Consider the following 13,584-nt stretch of genomic DNA (forward strand, 5'->3'; position numbering starts at 1 on the left):
ATTGATTCTTTGGAGAGCGATACAATATTTCCTGATATCACAGTCTGCCACAATACGATTTTGAGTTTAATTCAGGGGCCCGCGATCAATATGAGACTATCGTATGCCCCTTAACAAGATGATTTGACTATTTTATTGCTGAGATCTTCCAGACATTTAATAAAAAATATAGACCTTCTGACCTTCTCATTGTCTTTTTCTTGGCTGCTTGCCTTTTTATCTGCCTGGCGCCAACACTGATTGAACATTAGGAAGGAGGCGCGCTTGGATGGAGATGCTGACATAGACGTGCCTTGGTAATTTCAAAATAAAGGCGTATCCTAAAGATGATGATTTGGATCACTGTTTTCACTTTGTCGATGATATTGGATCGTTGATAATTGAATTGATACATCGGTCTAGATTGATTGATCGTTACACCCCTAGAACACACACACGCACTTCAGTACATTTAACGGACCATACCAGTCAAATTTTGAGTTTAAGCAAACACAACACATTTACATCACTATGTCCATCATCGTCGCTCACTTTATCAATTCTGATTGGAAGGTGGAATCACAATGCTTGAATCTTCCCCAAGATTGTAACGTTAACTTTGTAGCAAAGGCCTCTGTCAAGCTAGCGACAACAACAATAAGACTTCCGGTCAGAATTTTCCAAAATAAAGGCTGCAACATGGACGAGTTTATCATAGTTTTTCTTAAACAATATTGCCTGTAGGGGAAATTCAATTGCCCAAGCCTACCTGGTATGGTCCTTTTTTAAACTTTATTTGTCACAGCCATGTGTTGCTGAATCTGGCAGAATGTAAAATCATTGTAATGAACTGCCATCAAGCAGGCATCCTGTTTGTACCGTCAGTGGGGAGGCGACGTGATTTACTGGATGAACATCAAGCGCCCGGCTTATACCAGCTGCTTATCTCGTTCCTAATAGTCTATAAACACGGGCCGCACTCGGGACAAGTCGGTTGAATCTTTTCTGTATTTATGTGACACGATCAAGATAAGTACGAGTAACAGCCGGACGTTTGGTGCTCTGCTTTCTTCTTCAATGGCTGCCCGTGTCTCATACAGTCACTTCCAGGAACCAGCTTCCTCTCACCATGTTTTATAGAGATTTGTTATAGAGTTCCTTGGGACCCTGCACAGAGAAAAAGTTTGCTACAGAAGCAAGTTCTTAGAGCGAGCACATTGTCTGCTAAGCAGTAACACAATGGTACCACGCTTTGAAAATTTTCCAATAACTGCCTGGCAAAATGTGGAAGCCGTGGTGAACACTTTACCCGAGCGTCTGCTGAGGGATGAAAAATCTGTGTCTGCTCCATAGACAATGAATGAGGTTCTGACATTATGAGGCAAATTTGGTTTTCATTTTGATTCAGAATGACCATTTGTGTGTAGAGCTCACACAAACATTTCATAGCCTCATAAAGTCAGACCCCCTTCATTGTCTATGGAGCAGCCCCAGGTTTTAACTGATCACTGATGGGGTTCTCTTAAATACTGACTGAACTGTCTGGGACACGGAAACAGCATATGTGAATTCTTAAAATGGGTGTCATCATTCTCCTTTTAATGTTGTCGAGTCCAGCTGAAGATTGCAACAGAGGTGTTGACGTTGCTTTGCTTTCCTCTTGCTGTCCTGTGACACAGGTCATGGTCGTGCCATGCCCAGGCCATGCTGAAGATCATAAACTACAAAGATGACGAGAAGTCTTTCAGTCGCAGAATCAGCCACCTGTTCTTCCACAAGGAGAACGACTGGGGCTTCTCCAACTTCATGTCCTGGAGTGTGAGTACAGCAAGGAGGGAGGCAGAGAAAAATAGGTTGTTTGTTCAATAGGAGGAATTTAGAAGATGTTCAGTAAGGGGAGTTTAAAAGATGATCAGTAGAGAGAGTTTAGAAGATGATCATTAGGGGGAGTTTAGAAGATGATCATTAGGGGGAGTTTAGAAGATGATCATTAGGGGGAGTTTAGAAGATGATCATTAGGGGGAGTTTAGAAGATGATCAGTAGGGGGAGTTTAGAAGATGATCAGTAGGGGGAGTTTAGAAGATGATCAGTAGGGGGAGTTTAGAAGATGATCAGTAGGGGGAGTTTAGAAGATGATCAGTAGGGGGAGTTTAGAAGATGATCAGTAGGGGGAGTTTAGAAGATTATCATTAGGGGGAGTTTAGAAGATGATCAGTAGGGGGAGTTTAGAAGATGATCAGTAGGGTGACTTTAGAAGATGATCAGTAGGGGGAGTTTAGAAGATGATCAGTAGGGGGAGTTTAGAAGATGATCAGTAGGGGGAGTTTAGAAGATGATCATTAGGGGGAGTTTAGAAGATGATCAGTAGGGGGAGTTTAGAAGATGATCAGTAGGGGGAGTTTAGAAGATGATCAGTAGGGGGAGTTTAGAAGATGATCAGTAGGGGGAGTTTAGAAGATGATCAGTAGGGAGTTTAGAAGATGATCAGTAGGGAGTTTAGAAAGTAATCAGTAGGGGGAGTTTAGAAGATGATCAGTGGGGGGAGTTTAGAAAGTTATCGGTAGCGGGGGAGTTTAGTGGTTGCACTGTTAATACAGTTGCGTCCATGAAGCCTCAAAGGGCGAGAAGCAGAAGTTGGACTGCTGCTGTCTGAGTAATGAGCGATGGGAGTCAAGCAAGGTGAGAGGGAGAGGTGTCACTATAGACCTCTTGTGCGTTATAATTTTTCTGCCCAAATAAGGGAGTCCTGCTCCATCCGTGGGGAAATGAATGGGTTATTAAAAGATCGCCCCAAGCTTCATCTGTGGTTCACACAGGCTCTTGACCTTGAATCAAGTCTTCTAATATTTATAGCAATGTCGCTTTTATAAATAGGCTACTTAACAAAACATATAATTATTCTGTAATACGTCAGTTTCCCAAGGTCAAAATGACAGGTAATGGAAAGGCAAATTTTCACTGTTGGACGTGAAGAAAAGAAGCCAGAGCCTCAGTTGAGATTATTTTCAAAATAACGACAACGCTTGAGAGGTCTATTCTTTTGGGAGATGACCAGCTCAGACTGAAACTTAAAATGTACCTCGCCGGGGAGTCAAATAAAGTCTGTTTAGGAAACACTGTTTTCTTAGAGCTTCTCCAATTCAGTATTCAGGAGATTAGGGGGAAGGATGGGTGAGAAGTTGAGAATAGGGTTGCCACAGTGATGTGACATTTCCCATGATTAATGAACTCATGAACTCATGACCAGACATTTTACGAAATGATTACTTAGATTTTTAATGTTATGTGGCTACATTGATCCGCTGTGTCTCTCTGTCTGCGTCTGTATTTAATTCATTTTCAATGACTAGTCAAGTCAAGTCAAGAGTTTTAATTGTCAAGGCATACAGGTATACAATGAAATGCGGGTGGTCTTGCCCGCAACGATGTGCAATACAGTGGTACAACATATAATAGAATCAAAAAATGAAAAAACAACATTGTGCAGTAAACAGGTAACGGGTAACATGGAGTGACATCTCGGTATCTGTACATAGTTATTTACAGAGCATATGGGACATGCTAGTTAGCTTTGGTAGTGCAATACACTGTTCCTGTTATTCTAATTTAAAGTGTCCTTTCCTTTGGCCATAAGTGTGCGACATGAGTGTGTGCCCGCTCATGTTAAAGTGTTAAGTGGCTGCTCGTGTGTGAGCGTGCACAGCGTGCGTGTCGTGTGTGTGTTCATGTGTGCTTGTGTGTGGATAGTTCAATGTTCTGAGCACTCAATGTTCATTGTTCATGGCTCTGATGGCCTGGGGGAAGAAGCTGAGCCTAAGCCGCTCTGTCCTAGTAGCTGGGGTTCGCAGGCGTCTGCCTGACCTCAGCAGCTGAAACAGGCTGTTATTGGGGTGGTGAGGGTCTTTCATCTAGTATCCATTTGTTGGGCAGACCATAAGGACAGTAATGTAGAGCCATATGAAATCCGCATTCACGGAAGCGCAGACGGAATCACGGAATTTACAGATAAAAATGGAATCAACTGTAAAACGTGAAATATTGCAGAATTTGGCCTAATCTCGACTTAAATTCCGTTTTCGGGAGAAGATGGAACGTTTGGTGCAAAGTCATTTCCACACTGCTTCACAACACAGCAATGTCCAAGCGTCTGGCTGCTTCGGTGTTAACGTCATCAAAAAAGCTAAGAAATTCCGCACTAAAGGCCCTCCCATAGTCGAGCAGACTGTACACAGAGCAGACTCCGCGGAGGTCCGCGCGGACACTTTGAGCTTTTGATCTCAGCGGACGTCCGCGCGTCAGAAAATAGGAGCTTCGCACTTTGCACTCTGCTGTGGGTCTGCTTTGACTCCCTTTGAGTCCGCGCGGACCTCCGCGAAGTTGCTCTGTGTACAGTCTGCTCGACTATGGGAGGGCCTTAAGCCCTAAATTCAGAACAGAGCAGTATCGGGGGCGGTCAGGTGGCGTAGCGGAGATTGCGTTCGTCACCAACCCCGGAGACGCTGGATTCGCCTGTTCGAATCCAGCTCCCAGCTCCGGGGTTGTCACCAGCTTGGCTGGCCGTTCACACTAATACAATTGGCAGTATTGGAGGGTGGGAAAAGCTGGCGGGATGGGTCCGGGTCGTTGTAAACAGCGACTCCTACAGTTCGGTCGGGGCGCCTGCTCAGCGCGGATAGGATCTAAGGGGGGTAGTGTGATCCTTCCACACGTTACACCCTCTCAGTGAGAGTCCGCGCTGCCAGGTGAAAAGAAGCAGTTGATTGGTTAGACGTGTGTCGGAGGAAGCACGTGATAGTCTCCACTCTCCCAGACCGACTGTGGGGGGTAAGTGCGCAGCGACCAGGAAGGGGGATTGGGAATTGGCATAACGACTAACATTGGGATGTGGACATTAATTCATTCCCACTTGACTTACTTGACTTAAGCCTTTGCACTCCCTGCGGAACATAGGCCATTGACGATTTCTTTCCATCTTGCGCGTTTTTTGGCCTCCCGAACGATGTTGTGCCATCCCAGTCCAGCCTCTTTCATTTCCCCTTCCCAAGAACGCGCCAGGTGTTTCGCCCACTTATTGAACACTATTAATGATGGTAAAATGAGCATAAAAAGCTAAATACAGAATTCTGAAATACTAAAACAGAAAAAATGGAATTTCTGAATTTGGGAAATTTCTTTATGGAATTTGGAAAAAATAAAACTGATTCCATATGGCTCTACAGTAATGCCTTCTGTCAATTTTCTATCCATTCATTGATGGATGGATCAATGTAGCGCATTGATCACATATTGTGCAAACATACTGTTGCTGGTCTGGACTGGTCCTCTAGCTCCTCTCCAGTTGAGCTTTAGCTGCTGCTGGGTTTAAATCCAAAAGATTGGCAAATTCTCCGCCATCATTGTGTAATTTGCCATGCCATCTCTAGAGCTTCCTTCACGTGAAGTTAAATCTACTCTAAAAGTTGAACTTAACACTTTCAGTGCCAGGCCAGCCATAACGTTGATTAATGTCCTTGGATGCCAGCATCCACTTCAATGATAGCGTTAAAAACGCATAATCTATGTTTTAAATTATGGCTATGTGTCTAATCTGCCCGTCGCTTATCAATGACTTGTTTGCAGTCAATATTGTCGAAACGGATTGTTTTTTAATCTGTTCATATCCTTTTTATAGCATTTCGAAAAGCTATCGTTCTCTCAAACTTCAGGAAAATAGAAAGATTCCGTCATAAACAGCATTTATTGGAATACACTAGACACGTTGTCATTTGTCGGCCTATTTATGAATCGTTTTCAAATAAACGCTAGATTATCGATAGTATATGTTAGGGGTGGACGGTATGGTCTAAAATTTATATCACGGTATAATTTGAAGCATAGACGGTAACGGTATATATCACGGTATCAGTGTTTCCGTTAGAATAATTTTTTTTGCCTGATAGGCAGGCTATATAAAGAATGACATCCTCAAGGCATGTAGATTTATAATATTTTAACTTAAAACTAGCCTACTTTTGCGTATAAAGTCATTATATTCCAAATAAAATAAGTCCCGAGTCGAGACTACGTGCTGCTCCCATTGCAAACAGCGGGGCTGGATTTTGCTAGAAGCATATGTAGCTGCAGAGCCGCAGAGCCAGTGGCTCTTTCAGGTCGTTCAGCCGTTTGGTGGGGGGGCGCTGTTGAGCGGGCCTGTGACCAGACCTGAAAGAGCCACTGGCTCTGCGGCTCTGCAGCTGCATGCTATTTCGCAAATCCACTGCTGCAGCAGCCGTCCTCCCGTCGTTATCATAACACTACACACATATCATAATGTTTACAGCAAACTGTAGTTGATCACCAGGTATGTTTTATTAACGTAGAATAATTCATATAAGAAAAACGATAGGCAAGATCTCTTACCTTTCTCCACTGGTTAAAAATGCCAGGAACTGAAATTGAAACTTGCTGTGCGCCGCGGTGATATGTGTTTATTATGAAATGACAATTGCGTGTTGACACGCCCAGTGCGCCCACTGCGCGAAGCCTCCTAAATAACTTTTTCCAGTTTGCACATATCTATTATCTATGACTAATTCGATCTATTTTTAGGGGCAAATGCGATTGAAATAGTCGCGCTGTGGTTACATGACGTCATTGCTATTTTAGAGCTGCCCTACCGGTTACACGGTATAGTCAAAATCCATACCGTAGAGCAAATTCATACCGTTTATACCGTATACCGTTTATACCGTCCACCCCTAGTATATGTGTACTTATGCACGCTATAGAAGCAAGCTGAGAAATCTATTCTCATTTCCTCAACAGCACACACACACATACGGGACACGCTGTTATCTCAGTGAAAATAGCTCCGATTATCCTAAAACTGGTAACATAGACTCCTTACCTTAGATCAGATGTTCTCTAAAAAGATTATTCCAATTCCTGATCGCCATTCCAAATATCGATTGCGTTTATTATGATTATTGGCTGCTGTAAATATATATTCCAGGCTGCTTTCCATCTTGCGATCACTTCCCTCTTCATCAGATCCCTCGCCAGCATAGTGGAGCCAGTAGGCTCCCCCCCCCCCCACAGATCCACCAGTCTAATCGAATGGCCTGCAGTTACACAGGGATAGACGATAGGGGGCGGTATTTTCCCATCGGAGCTCCTAGAGGGGCTGCTGTACCAACGGGAGACTCGGTTAATGAAATATGAATTCAGATCGCTAATAAAAAAAGAGACAATTCGCGTTGTCAGCACTCAACGGGGGGCATGAACTAACGACATAACATGTCGCTGGCACTCAAAGTGTTAAGCTACTCTGTACTGCACAGACCTATGTAATGGCTCTGCTGTCCACACAGAGTTTATAATGTTGTCTTGACTTAAGTATTGATAACGCGCTTAGTATTTTACAATTTACAGTTGTTTCTCAAGGAGATTGTATGCAGCTTTAACAGGGCTTGACGTGCAAGTGTTTCCCTTGCATTTGTGACTAAAGAGAAATAATTTACGAGCACATGTGTGAATAAAGATTACATCCTACAAGCTGACATGCAGCTCAATTCCCCCCCCCCCCCAATATAGGTCAGTGGCTGCATTGAGCAAAAAAAATCTACTCGACTGCCAGGACTTGTTGCTCAGACTAACATCATTTAGCTGGTTACGTGGTTGTGTCAGCAAAGCATGTGAGCTTTAAAAACGTTATAACTACCTTTTGTTTCAACCAAAAATGCAGCAGTAGCTGGTCCATCAAAGTCTTTGGGACGATTAAACTCACTTTAAAGTTTGAGCTTCACAAAAAAGATGGAATGCAGTTAACTGCAATACCTGCAGCAAGAGTATTTTGTGCAAGAAAGGAAGCACATCCAATATGACAAAGCATTTTCTTCAACCCCTCGTGCACCGCTTTTCGACGTGTTGTGGTCACCTGTTAGCGCTAGCAACCTTAGCACTTACACTTGAGTTTATAATATCTCCTGTGCTGGCAACAAGATTCCAAGAGAGATTCCTGTCTATGCAAGACACTCGAGTGTAACAATATACTGACGGCTGACGTTTTATATTAGATTTACCTAAACAAATGATAATCCTAGATGCAACAGTTCTCCCCTTCCTCAGGTGGCAAATGATGATGAGAAAAATGCATTATCATCCACAACAATATGAATTAATTTAATAAGATAAAATGATACCTTCATGTCATGGTTCACAATTTACTGCAAGCCTAAATCTGCCAAGAATGAAGGGTAGAATAGTTTTGGTTCTCCCCCACCAAAAATATTAGAATTGGAACAGATTAGATAAGAACCAGATTTGATTAAATCTGGTACCCAACCCTACTGAAATGTTCTATACAAAATTTTTTCACTGTGCTCTCAATTCTATCTCGTTTAGGAGCACATGTGCTCCTTGGGAAAATGTAAATGTTGAGCCCTGTTGAACATGAGAGGGAGGGATGAAGGGAGAGAGGGAGAGATGATGGACAGATGCAGGGTGGATGTGAGCAAGGGAGGTTAGGTAGCCATGGATCAGCCACCTCTACTTTGGCTTCTCTGACCTGATGTCCTTCAGCATGAGGGGTGGACGGAGGGAGAGATGGATTGATGGAAAGAGTGGGGTGAGGCGGGCGTTGGGTTTAAGGGCTTGATGGGAAATGAAGAGGTTCTGGATAGTGATGAATAGGGATGCCCCCCGAAACCCGGTTCTAAATTAGAATTGATTGATTAGTATTGATAAGCTCCGACGTTATCGGTTCTGCTATCGGTAGGTAATCGAGAAATTATAGAGTTTTTTTTCCCCAAGGACTTTAAACGTCGCAAACTAATCTTGTTTGCCGCTTTCTCTATCTCTCTGTCTCTCTTTCAGCACGAGGGGCGGGGCTGTGCTCTTACACACGCACGCACGCACACACACACACACACACACACACGGGTACAGTAGCCTACAACTTAGCGTTGTTCTGAAGCACACAGACAGCTCTGGAGGAGAGAACGAAACGTTTGGAAAATGTTACCTTCTGTATTAGCTCGAACCTTAGTAAGAGTACAGGGGAGCGTTCTCTTAGCACTCCAGGGCTGAAGTGCCGGTCATGTAACGTACTTAGTAACGTACTCGCCGGACTTCAGGGTAATTCCCTCTAGATGTGTGGTGACGGTAAACCACTGGAAACTAGGGCTGGGCGATATGGCCAAAAACGTTATCGCGATAAAATTATAAAATTATTTTCATATCGATAATTATCGTCGATATAATTTCTGTCAAGTTTAATTAACTTCTTATGCCCGGCGCTGACGGATGGGCTATTAATAGACTCACTTGTTTTGCTGCTGCGAATGTCTCGAGTTGATGTCGTCATCAGTCCGTGCACGTTCTTCTACGCACCAGTGCATAGATTATTATATTCCACCAGGGGGCAACCTACCGCCACTGGATCATTATGCATTATAAGAATGGAACTAACAGTTAGCCAGAGCAAGCGGTGTATCCCACGACAATGTACTAACTATCACCCTAAAATACTCCGTTCCGCCCCAATACATTGCAATGACGTCCACCGCATACCCCACACTACTCTAACCGTGGCCTCAGAATTCACGCCACACACCCACTCCGCACGTAAACTATAAAATAGCGGCGTGCAAGCTAATGATCCTAGCCAGCCGTGTTTACTACCCAGACTCCCAGAGGTGCACCGCGGGTCTCCTTCCCTGTCGCCATCTCCTTCACTGATTGGTTGTTAGTGCGTGTGCTCATATCCAAGCTTGGAAAATCGATATATCGAAACTTTGCGACCACGTTTCATGTTTATTTCGAGGAAATAATTTATCGCGATAGTTATCGTTTTATCGCCCAGCCCTACTCGAAACTGTTCTCTTCAGGACTGGGCATTTATTTTCATTTCATTATCCATGTTGTTGACTAACGTTACATACAAATCAAAAGCTACCTTCTCTCGTTCCCGCGTACACACTGCCTAATAAACTGCCTAATGGGGCTGAACGATTAATCGTTTTTAAATCGAAGTCTCGATTTGGAATGATGCCATTATCATTTTTTACCAGGAAGTCCCATTGATACAAGACTGTTTTTTGAGAGGGAGGTAAGGGGTTTTAGATTGTGTGTTGTGAAGTTTAGACTTCAGAGAGGGAGAGTAAAGTACAGAAAAAAAGGTACCGTTGGGTACCGGTATAGATTCCCAGGTAAAAAGAAACATTTTCAGGCTCGGTGTCCCCGAAAAGACCCACCGCGTAGGCCAGATGCAAGCCGCATTTTACAATAAACCTCTGTGGGGCTGCTTAAAAATAATTATAATTATAATCACTAATTTAATCGCAATCACAATATCTGTCAGAAAAATCGCAATTAGATTATTTCCCAAAATCGTGCAGCCCTACTGCCTAATATCACTATTCGCTGCTTGCGTAGCCCATCTGTATCCACCATGCATCACTCTTAAAGGCCCACTTGCAGGTTGTATTTTTGTTCAATAAACAATGTGGACTAGGCCAACGGTGACTTTCATTATGAGGGGAAAAAAATTATCGAAATTGACCCAGTTTTAGCGTTTTTATCAAACATTTTGTCCGCCCAACCACAACCACCACGCATGTGCATATTTTAATCCATGTTTCATAGCGTGCGTGTGTCATCTTAATGATGACGTCACACCAGGTATCGGGGCAGCGAGGGGCGCTGAGAATCACACGCAGGTAGTGGCAGGAAGCAAAGAGCCTTCTTGTTACTACTAGCTGAGGAATCTGTGGCTAGTATCTGTTTCACCTAACACTAGTGATCCGTGATCATAGCCATTTATCTCTAAAGCTAACCACTATTTGTAAAAGCCACAACCACGTTACCATATTTGTAAATACTAATGGAAATCATTGTGTCGTTGTACATATTGTGTATATAACGTTAGTAGCTAGCTTGCTAGCCGGCATTCTCGAAACGCCTAACTCCTGTATAAGTTTGTCCTCACAAAGTATTCTGCTAGGGAACTTATGGACACAACAGTAGTAGTAGTAGAAGAGGACCTGCACATTTGACTCATTCCCGAAACTCCTCTACATGCCCCGATTTAAAATAGTTCACGACAGTAGACATAATGCTAACGTTAGCTAGCTAGCTTGGTACTATGACCCGTGACGGGGATAAGGCGACAGCCAATGGCGCTGCGTACTGAACAACAGGCTGCCTAGTGGTAAATGTAGTTCTTTTTTTACGACATTAAAAACTTTATAACTACCTTTGTTTCAACCAAAAATGCAGCAGTAGCTGGTCCATCAAAGTCTCTGGGACGATTAAACCCATTTTCGTCTTGTAAGGCGTCCATTTGGATCAAGGAAATGGCTTTCCTCGCTCGTCAAACTCCATTGTAGTGGATGAGAGTTAGGGAAAAGTTACCTGCAGTGACGTCACGGCATTGATAGCGTCTGATAAGCTTTTTGATTGGCTCCATACATGTTATTAGTGCATGGACATTTTTAACCCTTTCTGAGTGGAATTTCCGGCGTCAAATGGAAAAAAATAAGTGATAAATGGATACCAATGATGTAAACTACACATAATTGAAAACTAGGGTTTAACCTGCAAGTGGCACTATAAAGGTCATTCCACACTCTAATCTTATAACACTACCCCCACTCTGGATGGCAATTAATTAAATACAATAACATTCCAGCACCCCTAGGACGCAATATATCCTAAACGGATTACATTGAAAGAAAATTTCATAAAAAAAGAAAAGAGAATAATAAAGCAATGTCGATTCTGTTCTTAATGAATTGTCTTTTTTTCTTGCAAAATAATAAAAAATAACCGATAAGAGTACCGAACCGTTAAGCAGTATCGATAAGAATAGTAGTATCGATAAAATCCTAATGATACCCATCCCTAGTATGAAGGGGGGTGGAGGAGGGGGATGAGAAGAATGGGTAGATATGAACTCCTATATAATCAGTAGAATGGCTTGACATTTAATTGAAGGATTGTGTCTCTGTATAACATTGTAATGGACATTGAGCATCTGTAACGCAGTCGTGTCGTCTTGTTTCAGGACGTGACTGATCCTGAGAGGGGCTTTGTGGAGGACGACAAAGTGTCCTTTGAAGTCTACGTCCAGGCAGACGCTCCACATGGAGTGGCGTAAGTTGCTTTCTTCTGTTCTGCTCCTTCTCGTTTGGGTTTTTGACAATAGTCATCTCTGTATATGACAGGTTTGTGTCGATTGATGAAGAGCTTGGTTGAGGAAAGAGTGAAGAAATGACGTGGATTTACTGACTATCTGAACGCCAGTTTAGTTGACCTGTAATCTTTATTCATAATTTATGAAGTGTCCCTGCCTCTTTAACTCTTAGAATCCACAGTCGTTTCTCCTTATACAATGAATGTTTGTCTCTGTGACATATCGGCACCGATACAGATTTAGGTATTCATGAAAATGTACATCTCCTTGTAAAGATGCCTGATTTCTTTCTTTTAGAAAAGTCTGTAAAGCTTGAACTTGAGTAATTTTCTTAATTTGAGCAAACTTGATTTCTTTAATCTTAAAGGGGCATTACCTGGAGTGCTGTCTATCCATCCAGATAGTTTCAGTGATTGGCCTGGTTTTGTATATATCTGCCATAGACATGTCTGCCGTCACTCCAATACAATGGAGCTGAATGGCACTCAGTTTGTGCTGCTCAAAGCACCAAAAAATACATTTAAAAAGTCAAAAGTAATGGCTCTTTCCAGAAATCATGACCCCCGTTACTACACCCCCATTCATTATTCTGATTATGTATTATAATTTATTACCTGTAGATGACCGTGTGTGTGTGTGTGTGTGTGTGTGTGTGTGTGTGTGTTTCTCCAGCTGGGACTCAAAGAAACACACCGGCTATGTTGGTCTGAAGAACCAGGGAGCCACCTGCTATATGAACAGCCTGCTACAGACACTCTTCTTCACCAACCAGCTACGGAGGGTATGTACTCGTGTTTGTGTGTGTGCTTTTCTGTCTGCCTAAGTGGGTTTTCCGGAGCCTGTTAACCACAGTTGATTAAAAGCTGAATAGTCTTTGTAAGACTTTTTCTTTTTAAAGAAATTTCATGAAGTTCTATTTCACATTAACGTTTTCCAAGTGCCATTTTTGTTTACACTCATAATTCCAATTCTGAGGCAATATCTGAACTTTGAAGGGCATTTTTATTTTTGCCCCAAGCCCCCATTGATTTGGTGCCTCGTGTGTCCTGCTATAACTCCCCTGTGTCCCCTGCTCCCAGGCGGTGTACATGATGCCCACGGAGGGAGACGACTCGTCCAAGAGTGTTCCCCTGGCCCTGCAGAGGGTCTTTTATGAACTGCAGCACAGCGACAAGCCCGTCGGCACCAAGAAACTCACCAAGTCCTTCGGGTAATTTACCTGGACAGACTCGCAGCCTTTCTCAACAGCTCACCTGTCATTTGCCCTCTTGTGTGGTATCTTTTGGAGGTGGTACTTGGAACCTGATATCCTATTTTGGCCCGGTATTGTACCATTACCTGAGAGTAACATTAAGTAACTACCGGTAGTATCTTTATTAACAGTGCCTTAAGTCGGGGGGTTCTCAATCTTTTTCATGTCAGACTCCCTGGG

At 43.0% G+C, this 13,584-nt stretch overlaps 1 protein-coding gene across 6 annotated transcripts in view; it reads left to right on the top strand.

Annotated features, from left to right (window-relative positions):
* usp7 (ubiquitin specific peptidase 7 (herpes virus-associated)) overlaps nucleotides 1–13,584 on the top strand; it is a 137,602-nt gene that overhangs the window by 67,111 nt on the left and 56,907 nt on the right. For 4 of the 6 annotated variants that reach the window (XM_084329460.1, XM_084329456.1, XM_084329458.1 and 1 more), the window contains exons 4-8: nucleotides 252–296; nucleotides 1,659–1,797; nucleotides 12,024–12,112; nucleotides 12,825–12,933; nucleotides 13,232–13,362. In XM_084329460.1, coding sequence (XP_084185586.1) covers nucleotides 252–296; nucleotides 1,659–1,797; nucleotides 12,024–12,112; nucleotides 12,825–12,933; nucleotides 13,232–13,362 — 513 coding nt within the window. The remainder of the gene's footprint in view (nucleotides 1–251; nucleotides 297–1,658; nucleotides 1,798–12,023; nucleotides 12,113–12,824; nucleotides 12,934–13,231; nucleotides 13,363–13,584) is intronic. The other 2 variants (XM_084329461.1, XM_084329457.1) reach the window with 1 other exon arrangement.

Source organism: Notolepis coatsorum (assembly GCF_963971535.1).
Source record: "Notolepis coatsorum genome assembly, chromosome: 14".
Taxonomy (NCBI): Eukaryota; Metazoa; Chordata; class Actinopteri; order Aulopiformes; family Paralepididae; genus Notolepis; species Notolepis coatsorum.